At 34.4% G+C, this 17,255-nt stretch overlaps 1 protein-coding gene across 2 annotated transcripts in view; it reads left to right on the top strand.

Moving 5' to 3' along the window:
• The window catches only part of LOC130010780 (probable helicase with zinc finger domain), a 31,136-nt gene extending 13,881 nt beyond the window's left edge, over positions 1–17,255 (top strand). For both annotated transcript variants that reach the window (XM_056098808.1, XM_056098809.1), the window contains exons 17-23: positions 974–1,092; positions 1,490–1,783; positions 7,067–7,177; positions 8,342–8,417; positions 8,890–9,085; positions 9,739–10,015; positions 12,581–17,255. In XM_056098808.1, coding sequence (XP_055954783.1) covers positions 974–1,092; positions 1,490–1,783; positions 7,067–7,177; positions 8,342–8,417; positions 8,890–9,085; positions 9,739–10,015; positions 12,581–13,960 — 2,453 coding nt within the window. In that variant the 3' untranslated portion in view covers positions 13,961–17,255. The remainder of the gene's footprint in view (positions 1–973; positions 1,093–1,489; positions 1,784–7,066; positions 7,178–8,341; positions 8,418–8,889; positions 9,086–9,738; positions 10,016–12,580) is intronic.

The following is a 17,255-nucleotide window of genomic DNA, read 5'->3' as shown; positions in this document are numbered from 1 at the left end:
TTGCTATCATTATACCAATATTGGCCTTCGGGACACACCTATTATGCTACATTTAACCACTAATAGCACCAGCTTCTGTCTTCATGGTTAATTGCATGTTAAACACATCTGTAATATTTGATAATATCCCTTTAAATTGTAAAATGAAATTCAGCAAATAGTAGGGTGCCTCTCCATAAATAAATATCTCCAAATATCTTGACAATTACACCACAATAATTATATATATACCAAGCCTTAAATCAGTTTCGCACATTTATAGTCACTAAATAAACAGGCATGTTATACTTAATAAGCTATGACCATTTAATCATCCATAAATAATAGACTGAAACATGATTATGAGTGTCGGCCTTAACATCCTTTCACTATATACGTTACATGCTCTTGTTTTGAAATGAGTCTCGCTTAACCAGTCTACCGACCATTCTCCGACTGATTGACAGACTGGGATAATCAAGACTACTTTTTTTTTAAACATAACAGAAATCTGGAACAAGAAATTGAATTTAGAAACACACATGTTAGGCAACACAACAATTGTTTTAAGAAAAGTAAAATGAAACTACTGCTAGTATCATGTTCTTGCCTAACCCGAGTGTTTCAGAGATATTATTTGTACTAAACCAAATGATGCCACTCCTAACGAACGTAATTTCTAAAGCTGCTGTAATAACCAAAAAGTTAAATATTTCTGCTATTCAGAATCGTCAATAATAGATTTTTTACGGCTGTAATAGTGATAGATGTGTAGAGAATGGCTATTTATAGACTCATACAAGTGTTACCGTACTGCATAACAAGCCAGAAATCACTTTGAGACAAGCCACTGAAGCGTGCACATTCTCCACGTCGTGTTCAATTTTCACTGCACGTGGCACCCTACAAATAGTTGTAATGAGGTTTTCTGTAGTTTGATAGTGTAATGATTATGTGCTCAGCATAAGAAGACAATTTTTTTCTCAATTTTCAGAATTTTTCACTCATATCTTTATTGACGAAGCTGCTCAAGCTTTAGAATGTGAAACGTTGATTCCATTATCTATGGCCTGTGAATCAACAAGAATAGTTTTAGCTGGAGATCACATGCAGGTAAAGACATATTTATTTATGATAACTACATAAAATAGTCCAATTACTGTACATAAATACTCTAGACACTTGGTAAGAGCACTGGACTCAACTAGAATGAACATGATTTAAATTGTAGCATGGGTGTAGATGAAATTTGGAGGGACTTTTCCAACTTGGGAAGATAAATGCCTACTGGTTAGATTAAAACATGTGTCTAGTCTTTTGGATTCCACAAAACATTGTGTCACTGTGTAAAATCTGGTACTACTTCAAAGCATAGAAAGTGGGTTCACCTCTGTGTTAAGAAAATTTAACCACATGTTCTTCTAAACAGATCATCAAAAAAGTTAATGGCATATTTTGCATCAATTTGTTTTGGTTTATTATCATCTTAATTTTGTTTCATTTTTTGTAGTTAAGTCCTGAAGTAAGTGCAGAATTCTGTCGCCAGCAAGGTTTTCATATGTCATTTTTAGAGAGACTTCATGAGATGTATCCACGAGATCACAGTTGTAAAGTAATGTTGTGTGAGAATTACAGATCTCATTCTGCCATTGTTGATTTTACATCAGAGTTATTCTATGAAAACAAATTGATATCTAGTGGAAAACAGAAGGCACACAGTAAACTTTACCCTTTGACCTTCTATGCAGCTAAAGGAGAAGAAGTTCAACATCCAAATAGTACAGGATTCTATAATACTGCAGAGGTAAAACTAAGGGCACACTAAGTAACACACAAAATTATTATAAATTTAATTATTATTCAACTCTTAATAAGAAAAACAGAAAGTAAGTAAGAATTTGAAATAACGTCCGAATAATTCTGTGACTTCACCTATCTACATTAACTCTTTGAGAAATGTTTTCAAATCCACCGTTTTTATACGCCCACATTGAAATGTGGTCGTATATTGTCGTCGCCCCAGTCCGTCCGTTCGTCCGGCTGGCGTCCACAAGCAATTGAATTTAAATTTATACACAGGGTTAAAGGTCTTGAGACGAAGAAGCCTATTGATTTTCAGCAATTACCGATAATTACTGCCAGAGTTATGGCCCTTGATCACTTTGAAAAATCTTGTGGACGCTCTAGAGGCTAAAGTTAATATCCGATTGACTTTAGATTTATATACAGTGTTTAAGGCCATGATATAAAGAAGCCTTTTGATTTTCAGCGATTTCCGATAATTACTGCCAGAGTTATGGCACTTGATCACTTCAAAAAATCTTGTGGACGCTCTAGAGACTAAAGTTAATATCTGATTGACTTTAACTTTATACACAGTGTTTAAAGTCATGAGGCAAAGAAGCCTTTTGATTTTCAGCGATTTCCGATAATTACTGCCAGAGTTATGGCTCTAGATCACTTCAAAAAATCTTGTGGAGGCTAAAGTTAATATCCGATTGACTTTAAATTTATACACAGTGTTTAAGGTCATGAGATGAAGAAGCCTATTCATTTTCAGCGATTTCCGATAATTACTGCCAGAGTTATAGCTCTTATTCACTTCAAAAAATCTTGTGGACGCTCTAGAGGCCAAAGTTAATATCCAATTGACTTTTAATTTATACACAGTGTTTAAGGTCATGAGACGAAGAATCCTATTGATTTTCAGCAATTTCAGATAATTACTGCCAGAGTTATGTTCTTGATAACTTTGAAAAATCTTGTGGTCACTCTACAGGCTAAAGTTAATATCCGATTGACTGTAAATTTATACACAGTGTTTAAGGTCATGAGACGAAGAAGTCTATTCATTTTCAGCGATTTTTGATAATTACTGCCAAAGTTATGGCCCTTGATCACTTCAAAACATCTTGTGGATGCTCTAGAGGCCAAAGTTATTATCTGATTGACTCTTAATTTATACACAGTGTTTAAGGCAGGGATCTTAATCGGCTGTTTTTTGTCGGCTTTAGCCAATTGATCTTTAATCTAGCCGATTGGTAAAACAATGAACCAGCCACTAAGGTATCACAAATCTATCTACTTTCGGCCGATTTACAAAGAATTAATTATCAGGCCGATTGTTTAAACAATGAACCGGCCACTAATGGTATCATAAATCAATCTACTTTCGGCCGATTACAAAGAGTTAATTATTACTCGGCTTATTTCATAAATAAACAACTTAATTGAGGTAATCATGCCAAGTACTTGAACACCTCGCAGAATGACACCAGGAAACGTAAACGAGATTTAACTGAAGATAGTGATGGCGGCGTTGACCTTGAACTTCAAGTATGCACGTCGTCAATGGAAGTTCCAAAAGCCGGAGATCCTCCCACGTGCAATATAGGTCAACCAAATTATCGACAATAAAAGACCGTATTAATCTGACGATCATACCTGCGCAGCAAAGAAAGACGATGACAGAACAAAGAGATTAATTCCCAAATCTACAGAAATTGTTTCAAACCGGGCGTTAATCTGAAATGCGTATTCCATAGCAAAAAGAAACATTGCCATCAAAAATTATGAACAATAATTGAACGATTTGACAGAACAACAGGATCATGAAATGACAAAAAAACTATATCGTGATTTTAATTGTTGTGGTGAATTTATTTCTTTAATATCCAGTGAAATAAAGGAAGAGATCCTTTCAGATATCCGAACTAGTCCTGCTACATTAAATCCCGACAATTGTATACCGGTAATGCTAAAAATAATCTAATCGGAATCACGACAATTGGCCACAACACCTTTCGCCCGTACAGCATATTTCCGAGTTCTGACTATACACGGAAACCGATTTGTGCTACTTTGTTATTTATATACTTATATACTTTGTTATTTATATATATATTAACATGTGCTTACGAATAAAATAATTTAAAAAAAACATTTGTATGTACTTGTAGTTTTTACTAATTTATAACTTCCATTTAGTTGGATGAAACCAAAAGTAGGAATAAGCAATGCAAGTTGCTGAAATAATATACTATTCAAAAAAAGTAGGGGATATTTGATTTTTAAGTGTTATTAAAGTCACCTAATGAAACTGACGAAGAAACAAATGACAAAATGAAATGAAGTTCACATTCATCGATTTATTCCAAATGATCGTTAGACTAAGTAAGGCACAGAATGACCATTATAAGGGTAAAATGATACCCGGGGTCAAACAGCAAAGTTACCACAGCATCACAACCAAGTCAGTAACGGAACGGGTAAATCCTCCTCTGTTTGCCAAACAAGCATTGATCCGACGTGGCATACTCCTAATGAGACGTCTAAGGTCATTTTGGTCCAGCTTGTCCCATTCCTGTTGCAACGCAGCAGCAAGTTCTTGGACATTGGCAGGACGTTGTTGACGTTGACGTAACCTCTGTCCAAGCATGTCCCAGACATGCTCGATGGGGGAGAGGTCGGGACTCAGTGCTGGCCAAGGTAATGTGGTGATGTTCTGTTGTTGGAGGTAACCTGTAACGATCCTGGCCCTGTGACATCTTGCGTTGTCATCCTGGAAGATGAAACGGCGGCCATGACGTCGTGCGAACGGCACAACATGGACTGCCAAGATGTTGTCCCGGTAGTACTGGCCTGTAACACGCCCTGCAACAACATGTAAAGCCGTTCTTCCAGCAACAGTGATGCCTCCCCACACCATAACAGAACCACCCCCAAATCGATCATGTCTGATGACGTTAACGTCTTGGAAGCGCTCGTTTCGACGACGCCACACCCTCCTACATCTGTCCCAAAAATCAACAGTGAACCTTGACTCATCTGAAAACATCACATTGCTCCAGCGTCGATTATCCCAGTGTTGACGATCCCTACACCAACGACGTCTTGCCTGAATGTGATGATCTCTCAAACAAGGGATCACGCGAGGACGTCGGGCGCGAAGGTGACCCCTATGCAGTCGATTCCGAAGCGTCTGGCCACTCACTCTCACACCAGTGTCTGTTTGAAGACGAGCGCTGATCTGATTTGCTGTGATGACACGATTTCTCAAGGCCAAGGTACGGATAAATCGATCCTGGGCTTGAGTTGTCGCCCTTGGTCGACCTGAGCGTGGTCTGTCCTGTACAGATTGTGTATCACGGTATCTGGACCATAGCCTGCTTATGACAGACTGAGAAACATTCATCGTCCGCGCCACAACCGCCTGTGTTGTGCCGATCTGTAGCATGCCAAGGGCACGTAACCTTTCATTTTGGGTAAGCCGACGCATATCAAAATTTGTTTTCTGGTCACTAAAACAATTAAACTGATGTTTCCACCCTGGAATTCAATGCCACAATGACTGTAACATTCAAAGTCAGAGTCGTGCAAATCTTGGGTTGGACCCCCATGATGATCCCAAGCATCACCTGCATTCCATGCGGTAGCTATAGGTGCGTTTGGACGTCACATGTAACTGGAAATGTTTCTTCTGTTAGGTTCTATAGTGACTTTTTTCGTAGTCATTTGCATATTTTAGTATTATGCCCCCAAAATCAAATATCCCCTACTTTTTTTGAATAGTATATGACTATAAATGTCGATATTATAGCGATGTATGAATGCAAGTATGTAATTACTAAGGTCTTGTTTATACAGAGTTTCGGCTATTATTATCCTAAATACATTATTCAATTAGTGAATTATGCAATTACTGACATGAATAGAGTATGCATAAACTAACATGTTTGTTGTTGAAAAGACGACTATCCGTTAGGCCTAACCGTGGCCGGTTCATTTCAAAATGGATTAAGAATCCTATTGATTTTCAAAGATTTCCGATAATTACTGCCAAAGTAAATTTTTATGAATTGGAACAGCTTAACCCATGATATTAAAAGTTTTGTATACTAAACGTTAGCATGCCGCAGAACTTTATAAAAACCAAACAAATTCTAATGGTTTTCTGATAATTACTTCATGATTTTAGTGTATTATAAATGGTTCATTACCGAAAAAAGTAAAAATATGCGACAACACTTGTTGACTGCACGGACGATTTAGCTGCTGTGGGCGTATGTTTCATTGCCTGGCAACCTATCTTTTGTTTTGCGACCATTAAATCTTCGTGGTATTGTTAATGTACTCATTGTCTGCAGCCTCAATCTACTTGTGGAGAATATTTTCAGTCATCTCTTTCACAGTCATATTTCTCGGTGAAAATAGATGTTAGCAAAAGTGTAGCCATCTTTCTTTTGAATAATAAATTAACATTCGAATATCCTGAGCTGTATGTGATTGTCAATGTCATTGTCAGTAGTGTTTCCCTTGGTTACGTACTTGATTGTCAATTCTAGTGTTCATTTCCTGTTATCAAGAAACCTTTAATAGAGATACTTCCTTTGATCGCGAGAAGTATTGACTTTGGTTTTTTTTTTAAATAGGACGATTTAGCTGCTGTGGGCGTATGTTTCATTGCCTGGCAACCTATCTTTTGTTTTGCGACCATTAAATCTTCGTGGTATTGTTAATGTACTCATTGTCTGCAGCCTCAATCTACTTGTGGAGAATATTTTCAGTCATCTCTTTCACAGTCATATTTCTCGGTGAAAATAGATGTTAGCAAAAGTGTAGCCAACTTTCTTTTGAATAATAAATTAACATTCGAATATCCTGAGCTGTATGTGATTGTCAATGTCATTGTCAGTAGTGTTTCCCTTGGTTACGTACTTGATTGTCAATTCTAGTGTTCATTTCCTGTTATCAAGAAACCTTTAATAGAGATACTTCCTTTGATCGCGAGAAATATTGACTTTGGTTTTTTTTTTAAATAGAAAACGTGTGACGTGGTCAATTTTTGATGGCACGGCAGTATCTGAGAACCAGGATATTTTTTTGTGTGGCCTAATCTTCAAAGTAGATATTTGTTAAGTTTGCATGTAATGGGTTTGGATTTCGGCAAATGTTTCTGGTAAATATATTAAAGGGCAAAATAAAATGTATTTTTGAAAAGAATTCCTTGATTTAATTAAATGTATTTTTAGACGTCCATAAACAACTATCAAGGAATTGATTGGATTATTTTTCTTGTTTAATTCAGGTTTATGAAGTTGTTGAAAGAGTTGAAGATCTACAAAAAAAGTGGTTGGTTGATGAATGGGGACCATTAGATGAAGATGCTATTAGTGTTGTTACTCCCTACACTGATCAGGTAAGATAAATTATTATGTTTATAATTGTGCCTCTTAGACAACTCCCAGGTCTTTAATTTGGCTTGGTTGGGTGACATGGCTGGAAAAAACTGGTCGGACATGGACAAAGTATGATCAAATTTTGCAACTTGTCTAGTGAAACTTATATACGATGTCACATTTCAGGAATTTAATATTTTCCCAATAAATCAAATGCTGATAGTAGCTACATAGCTGTCGGTCTGTCAGCTGTTTGCAGGGAATGGTTAATTGGGTTGTATGTATTTCAGCATAGAACCTTTTATTACAAATTTTAATGAAACATATTCCTGCAGATTTACAAAATAGGCTTCCTGTTAATTTCTTACATGTTCGTAAACTACAGTAAATTAATTATCCGTACTCCAGAAGTTCCATATTATATTATTCTTCCAATGTAGTATTTTATGGTGTAGTAATCTCTGTATGTTTTCACAATAAAATGTACATAGATTATGTAGCCACACCAGTTTATAAATTAAATAAGATTTATATATTAAGATTTGCAAGGTCAAAATATAATGGGACATTGGTCAAGGTCAAGATTTGGATGGATTTCAACATTTATTAACTGATAATCTAAATCATACTTTATTAATTCATAATACAACAAAAAAATAAGTTCCCAAAAGCTGGTCATATTTTCAACCCTTTATAGAAAAGGTAGACAATTGTTGCGTGATTAGGCTAACAATGTCAGAATGAAGACAGGTATACGCCATAGAGTGTGCTATGAGGGAATTTTTTTCTGGACAGCGGCTACAACCTACTCTTATATCAAATTCTAACTGCCAAGGGATCTTTTATGTGCCAGCCAAAGTGTCCACTGGATCTAGACTTTTCCGTCCCATCCAAATGACTAAACATTGTCCCTTGCCAGGAAAATCAAAATGAACTTTCTTAGCTAACGCAGGTTTGAAAAATGGGACCTCCAGGTTAGCGAGCCAACATCTTACTGACTGAGCCACCGTGGCTCCCCTTTTGGCCTATAGTATCCTAAATTGTTATTTATGACAATTTATTATTCATTGATTCCAATTTTTGTTTTGCACTTAATACCTTGTATGTAATGACCTATGACTTACCATGTATAACATAATTTCTTTCAAGGTGTAACCCTCATTAGTATAATTTTTATTTGTCAGGTGAAGAGAATACGGGCAGAGTTAAGAAGAAAGAAATTATTTCGTATTTCTGTTGAACGAGTACATAATGTTCAAGGTAAATAAAACAGAAACAGCTTTTTTTTTATAACTTGTATAGTTATACTAAATAAAAAAAAATATTAAAAAATACTACCCACAATGATGTAAATTAGTTTATGGAGTATTTATGGATGAAAAAATTCTATTACTTGCTGTGTGTACTTCCTGTTACATATGATCTGACTTTTAGTGCAGTGTGAATATATTTGTTATATACTCTACACATGTATTATTGATATACATGTTTTATTATGTAATTATAATATTTTTAATTACAACATGTGTGAATTCTGCTATTGCATGCCACTATACTGGAGACATTTCTGTATGGATATATAGTAAGATATTGGAAGCAACAGTGACTAGGATGGAAAATATTTTTTGTATAGTACTGGTAGATTTTGTTCTGTTTATGTATACAAATTTTGTATTTTATTACAAAATTTGATTTTAGAGAATATAAATTCAGTGTTTATGTGTATGTACAGGTAAACAGTATCGTGCCATCATATTAAGTACAGTAAGAACCCAGAATACGTGTAGATCTGACAGTAGGGAAGAAGATTTTATAGACTATGGTTTTCTGTCGAATGTTAAGTTGTTAAATACCGCCATAACACGAGCACAGTCATTGGTTATGGTAGTAGGTGATCCGGTATCCTTATGTTTAGTAGGAAAATGCAGGTAATCCCAATATATTTCTTTAATATTCAATCAAGGTCTCAGTTAAGCTTGAATATGTCATAGTACTATTTTTATAAAATTTAAAATCTAAAGAGTGACGAGTAACCATCTTAGATTCCTCTCATAAAGCTACTATTTTCCTTCTTTTGCTTTAGTGATAATGTATGACTCTCATTACCACATGTGACAACTGGACAGGAGTCATTCACTAAAATCACTTTGTAATGTGTCATAATCATGCCATGCTATTGACGTGTATGCAATAATGGCCACTGTAATATAAATCATAACTTGTCCCAACGTCTATTCTTAGTCTACACTTACGTTAATAATAATACTGTTTTTTGCAACACTTTGAAAAGTTACATGCATGATGGAAATCTACTATTTATATATTCAACAATTTTTTTATGGTGATTGGAATGCATCATTAAATTAGTGCAAGCTGGCAGAAATCAAAATTCAAAATCCACAAAACTACCAATGCATCTGATATAATTGTAAGATTTCATGTGACTTTGAGTATTTTCAAATGTAAAGTTTATTTTGAGAATAGAATAACTTTTGATATAAATATTTAGGCATGCAGATAAGAAATGCTGAATATGTTACAAGAACACTGTTTTAAATGGATAAATTTGTATTTTTGATAGGAAAGTTTGGGAATATTTTTTGGAGATTTGTAATAAGCATGGAAGTTTACATGGTATGACATGGACGCAACTTCGAGCTCAGTTGGAAGGGGTGGAGATGACTAAAACCTATACTTTAAATCCACTCGCTCCAGAATTTATACCTAATAGACTGTACCATATTACTAGGGCAGCTTCAGAAACAATAGGAATGAATCTCCACAGTCAGGTACCAATGCCACCATGGCAACACATGAGTCCATATTCAGTGCCGGGTTATAATCCAGCTACTTATCCGGTAATTTTTTTTAATATATTAACATTTTTTTTTATTGTACTACTCGAAGAAAACAAGGGACTATTAAAATGGGTCTGCCCATTTGTCTGTCTGCCCATTTGTCTGTCTGTCTGTGGGGGGTTGGATGGCCTACATTGAGTCAACTGGCGTGGTTTCGAATCCCCGGTTGTACGTGACAAGGAGTAGGGTCGCCTGTCCAATCTCATGGGTTTTCTCCGGGTCCTCCGGTTTCCTCCCACTGCTAAAGACCCCTACGCGCAAGCGAATAATTGAAATAAAATTAAACCATATGTTAGTCCCAAAATGACCTAGTTTGTGTCGAGTGGACGTTAAACCCCATTTCTCTCTTTCTAATTTAGGTAGAATGTTCAAACTTGGTTTAGGTGTTCATTAGGTGAATGTCTAAAATGAGTTCAAAGATCAGCAATTTCTGCTTAGGGTAAGCAGAGATAAGCAATTTGATTGGTTGTTGTTTTGGGACACGATAACTTTGGTTCTAATTAAGTGAGAGTGATAAAACTTGGTGTATAGTTTCATCACATCAATAATGAGCATTTTCAGCTCTGGGTATGCAGAGCTATAAGCAAATCGAGACTCTGAAGCTTGACAACTTTGATTATAATTGAGTGATAATTTGTCTACCCGCCATTAGGAAATACCTTGTTTGGGAAAGTAAGTTTTTTTCTTGACAGTTTCTTATGGAACAAGGGTCACTTATTCCATTTCTGGCTATTGGACCGTTGTCAACCTTGTGCTTTTTGAGAAAATGCCCTAATTAGATAGTTAACTAATTAATTCTGAGCAAATTACTAATTACCCAAATTACTCGGGAAGTATTCAGTTTTGACCCAATACGTCCATTACAAGATAAATCCCCAATGAATAAATAAAAACGTATTTGCGTCTGTGGGCCATTTCATTGACCTAAATTGACCCATATAGTGCCTATAATGACCCAATTATGAGAGAAATACGAACTATTTGAATTATTCAGAAAGTATTCTGTTTAGGCCTAAGTCAATTACAAGAATTATAGATTAGTTTCCAAAAAACACTTTTAGGTCTGTGGGATGTTTTCATGGGCCTATATTGGCATATAATGGCCTAATTCTGAGCAACATATTAATTTGATTATATCAGAAAGTATTCAGTTTAGACCTACAAAATCCATTTCTGTAATTAAAGATCAGAACCAAAGTATCCAAAAGAAACATATGGGGTTTCCGTGGGCCTTACTGGGAAAATATGGCCAAAAATTCACTCAAAACATCAAACCAAACACATGCGCCACCATTCTCAGCGAGTTCACGATTAACCATTAAATCATTAAAAGAAATGTCTCCTTGAGTCTGACATTTGCAAAACATGGTGAACATGCTTAGAATGGTGATGACGAAATGGAAATTGATACATAATATACACTTTGGTGGCCGGACTAAGTGGTGAAACCTTGTGTATAGTTTGATTACATCAATACCTTAACAAAGTTTCATGCTGAGCATTGTCTGCTTAGGCAAAGTAAAGACTTAAAACTGATTAGTCGAGACTTTGGAACATAATAACTCTCCTTCTTATTGAGGTAGAATGTTCAAATTTGTTGTGGGTGTCTATTGGGTAAATGCTTTGACAGAGTTCGACCATGCGCATTTTCCACAAAGGCTAAGCAGAGATAAGCAATTTGACTGGTTGAGACTTTGGAACACAATAACTTTGGTTCTCATTGGGTGAGAGCAACAAAACTCTGAGTATAGATTCATTATATCAATACCTTTACTAAGTTCGATGATGAGAATTTTCTGCTTAGGCCTAGTTGTGATAAGCAATTTGATTGGTCAAAACATTGGAACATAACAACTCTGCTTTTAATTGAGGTAGATGTTCATTAGGTTAATGTCTTGACTGAGTTCAATGATTAACATTTCCTGCTAGAGCTAAGCAAAGCTAAGCTATTTCATTTGTCGATACTTTGGGACAAGATAACTTTGATTGTAATTGATGGAGAGTGATGAAACTTAGTGTATAGTTTCACTATCATGTACTTCAAAACCTTGACTGAGTTTGGCCGTAAACATTTCATGCTTAGACTAAGTATAGATGATCAGTTTGATTGCTTAATACTTTTGAAAAAGATAAATGTGCAATTAATTGATATATGTGTAATCTATTTATTTTGGGTTTCGGTGGGGGGAAATCAGCCTCACAGTTAGCTTGTTGTTTCAATTAAGACTCTATACTAACCTACTCAATGGTCTAACGCATGTGCTTTAGATCATTAAGGTCTGTCATTGAGTCAAGTGGCGTGGTTTCGATCCCACACTTGTACATGACAAGAAGTAGAGTCATCTACCAAACCGCATGGGTTTTCCTCCCACAGCTAATGACCGCTATGCGTAAGTGAATTATTAAAATAAAATTTACCATATGTTAGTCCCAAAATGACAGTTTGCGTTGAGTTGATTGAACCACATTTCTCTCTCTCTTCCATACTTCCATTTAGAAATTCTAACATATGACTTTGAAATACTTATATATTATGTTGGGTTTTATTTAATTTGTTTTTTGCAGATGTACCAACATATGATGCCATATCCTTATCAAGGTCAATACGTACCCAACATGTACAACCGTGTTATGTACAAACAACCATCTCCACCCAGTACTGGTGGTCGTGCATCACCCAAAACAACTCGTTCACCATCACAACTATCTCCAAATAGTCAGAAAGTTCGTGCTGAACACAATAAAGATGGTATAAAGAATGTCGAAGGTAAACCATTTCATAAACCAGCTAGAAGTCGGATGATGGGGTATGTGCCACCAAGGGTACTAATGGCTCCTCACTATAGCCATTATTACCCTGTTGTACCCCATTATCCAGGATTTTATTATTTACCAGAAGATCCAAGAGTGGCTGTTTATCCAAACCAGTATGTACCACATAGATCTATGCCTCATTTAATCCACCATCCTGGCAGTGAACGTATGTATCCTCAACCACTTATAGGTCCTAATGTTGCTCATAAAAATAACAAATCTGATACTGAATCAGACAATTCTGATGCCAGAGTATCACCTAGTACAAATTCGGGCCAGCAAATCCAACTTTTGCCAAATGTAAAACATATCCCAGGACATCTGTTCACTTGCGGACCTCAATCTACTAAAGGTGATGCGTCGGAAAATAATAATCTAGAGAGAGCAAACAAAGGACAAAAACAGCAGAAAGAAGAACGAAGGTTAAATGTTTCGGATAGACCATACAGTCCTGCCAACTATGGAATGGATCGTTCTTCTACTCCAGGTCTTGAGGAATTGAATACTGACCTGCCTCCAAAACCAAGTCCTTTTTCCAACAATCAAGGTCCATTTAGCCAACGTAAGTTTCACAAAAGTCCTGGATCTGATAAGCAGTTTGCAGAAAAACAAGAAACCTTGAAGAACAGAAGAAGTGGTAAAGCTCTGCATTTACGTACAGGATTTAGTACACAATTTGATGATGATCTACCCACTCCTACGGAAGTAAAAGATATTGTTCAAATGCTAGAAGACTTTCATGAAGAAAAATCACCATGTCCCTTGCCTATTGTTTCAGCTTCAAAAGAGATCAAAACACAAACTAAGACATCAAAAGAAAAGGGTGCAGCAGCTAGTTCCACTCCACCGCTTAAATTTCAGTTAAATTTCACACCACCGAATAATGGAGAAGTACAATCCTCAAATAATGGAGGCAAATTGTCATATGCTGGAGTTTTAAGAAAACAACCATCAAATTCACTCTCTCCACAGCCGAATGCTGATCCTCTAAGTGGTATAGAACCTCAGACACCAAGAACACCATCAGGATTCATCACTCCTGGCGGGGATATGAATATAGATCCATTTGGAATTCTCAAGAGTTTGAATATTGAACCTGCCCCACGACATAGAAGTTTTCAACATTTTTAGTTTATATCTCCATTTTCTTTAGAATGAAATCTCAAATTAGTTTAGAATTTATTAACTTAAGTAATATGTTAAGCATTTTTTGATTTTCTGCATTTATCATTCTCAAAACTACAAATGTATTTGACTTTGTGGATGGGGTGGGGGGTGGGGGGCAGGGGGTGGAGATATACATCAGTCTGATTAAAATACAACTTGTAATATATTACTGTTTGTTGACGTATTTTATATTTTTGATAGGCTTTTAGTAAGGGATTGTTAATGCAAGTGACAGCTATTTGGAAAAAATTATTTGATTTGTATTTAAATCAGATTGTTAAATTAAATTAGAACAAATATAAAAATGGAACATTTCTGTAGTTCCAAGATTTGTATAATTGAACCTGCTTTTGCATATATCCACAAAATATAGCCCCATAAAACAATTTTTTATTCTGTAGTCCTATCCAAAATTGTCAGCTTCATGACTTCAGTATTTGGACTGTTAGAAGGGTACGTAATATGGAAAAATACTAGAATAATTTGGACTATTTTTTACTGATGTTTGGCATAGCTACTAATTTTCATCATTTGGAAACTTTGAAAGTCATTTGAATTTGTATAGGTACAGAAAAAGATAGAAGAAGAATGTTTTTTTTTCTGATTTAAATGCTACTGAATTGTTTGTTAGATGTATATGTAGAGTAGCAGATTATTACATATATATATTACATGTATATATATATATATATACTACATATATGCATGTAACTTTTATTATAGCATGGAATAACAACTGATCATAATAATTTCTTGTCGGCAATTATATGTTCTTTTGTAAACTAAAACTCAAAGTTCAATATTTATCTATTAAATCAAGCTTGTAGGTGTATAATTGCTTTTTGGCATGTAATGTTTAGCTTTTTATGCGATATACACCTAACTTTCATTTATGTTTTATACCATTACTCTGCTTGTGTAGCTAGTTAATAACCTTCTCTACAGTCTATACTGTATAACATGAATCTGATTGCGGCATGAAATTACTATTGAACATTTCTCAAAGTCACAGCAAAATATGTCCCAGCTGGATATTGTTAACATGTAATAACGTAAATATGATGCTGGGAAGACATTGGTAAGTAAATGATGGACATTTACTGGCTTACATTAATTTCATAATGAATCTTATCCATCACATATGTTTTTCATTAATTTCATGGCACAATAATTTCATGTTGTACAGTAAAAGATATTCATTTTACTTGTAACGGTTGATGGGTATAGATGGAATGGATATTGAAAACATTTATTACCTATCTTCTATTGAGATATTTAATATTATTTGTTGTCAGTATCGAGTTTTTTCTCTTTGGCTAAATGTTGTTCATTTTTTGTCTATTGTTTTTCAATTAATAAGGAATGTATGATAGAAAGTCATATCTATTATTCGAACCAATCATAAGTTCCTGAACCAATCAATTCTATGAGGTCCCTAATTCAGTATATTTAATAGTTGTCTGTTTAAAATGAAACAGGTCATCTTGATATGATAAAAAGACAAATAGAATATTTGATTCAGTCCTAACATTTAAAATGAATTGTGTGGTTATTGTTGACAGAACTTTTCCATTTTGTTATGTATTCTAATTTAGAAGTGCTATATCATATTTTAGTGTTGTTATTTGTAAGCTATTGTTTATTAGTATATAGAGGTTATCAAGTGGATGGGCATGTAATATTTTATGATGTATTTCAGTCATTTACTGTTACTTCTAATATATTAAGGAATCAAGTAATTTTATTTATATACTGACTACTAAATCAATTATGATAATTTTTGAATATAAATAAACACAATTTTTTTTTTCAATTTTATTTATGGTACTTAAATAGTTATCATTTTCTTTTTTACATCTACTCACTAATGGCTGTACCTATCCTATTGATAAAAATTCCTTAATATGTATATATTCATTTTAAAAAAAAAGACAAAAATAAATGATGAGCTCAAAAAGGTAGGAAAAGAGCAGAAATTTTGTTAATTTTGCTAGTCATTATCATTAAAGATAAAAAAATAAATTACATTAATAGGTTGTTTTATTCAAAGTGTTCAATTATAAGTTAGTTCTTTTGACAATGAAACCAATTCTACAATAAATATCACTGATGGTTTTTCTTTAATATCTCCATTTATTTTAAAAATCTTGTTTTTGTCTGTCTAGCTTTCAGTGCATTTCGTTCACTTTATTTAACAAAATTTCTGCTCAATTTTCCAAAAAACCATTCCCAGTAGAGTTGTCACATCAGTTAAAAATTCATTGTGTGATTATAGTTTGAGACTTAATATTTTCCGTAGGCCTACATATTTTATTAGTGTTGTAAAAGATATGCATTGCATAATTGATAAAAACTTTACATGTGCTTTTTGAAATATTTACCTGAAAAATTCACTGTTCACATATATTTGAAAACATAAACATATATATTTATAATTCATATATAAAAGATGTAAAATGGAATGTTTTGTCACAGTTAAAGATGACTTGTATATTCATAACAAAGAACTAATTTGTTCATACTTATATTTGGGATGTTATTTGAATCCATTTTATATATATAGTTAAAATGTAATGTAAGTCATTATTTAGAAGACTTGCATACATATATGTAGAGAATATTTTTGAAGGGCTATATGGTTTAGGTTTTATGGTGTTTGCCCCTATGTATGGCTTCAAACGGTGCGGCAGCCATTTTTCTTGTTTCTCAACAGAGAGATAGAGGACATACAAAAAATTGACCAGATTAACTTATGTACATGTCTTAATTTAAAGAATGATTTGTTTATACAATTTCTCCATTTACCAAAATTAAAATGCAGTGTGATGCACTGGAAGGTCAAGTCTGGGAATAAAGGACTTGTCACAGGCGTTGTCAGGCACAGCCCCTCAGGTGGCAGGTCAATTTGTGTGGCACAGACTTAAATTTTATAAGTATTTTTAATATACATGTATATTATACATGTCAGGCATGACATTTTGTCAGGTAAAACTAAAATCATTATTTCCAAAGCTATTTAATTCTTACATGAAATTCGTGGAAGAACCTTTAATGCAGTATATGAACTCTGCATCTATATATCAATCTTAAGTCATTCCGTTGAGATACAAGTAAAAATGTTAGGATTGCTGCACCAACTAGTTTATTACTTCAAATAATGGAATATATATATATATATATATATATATTAGATTTCTTTTTCATTTGTTGTAATTGCTTGCTTCGAGTTTATTACACAGATTAAAGTATATTGCAAAGA

This window comes from Patella vulgata, chromosome 2 (genome assembly GCF_932274485.2).
Source record: "Patella vulgata chromosome 2, xgPatVulg1.2, whole genome shotgun sequence".
Taxonomy (NCBI): domain Eukaryota; kingdom Metazoa; phylum Mollusca; class Gastropoda; family Patellidae; genus Patella; species Patella vulgata.
This window is presented reverse-complemented; position numbering and strand designations above follow the sequence as displayed.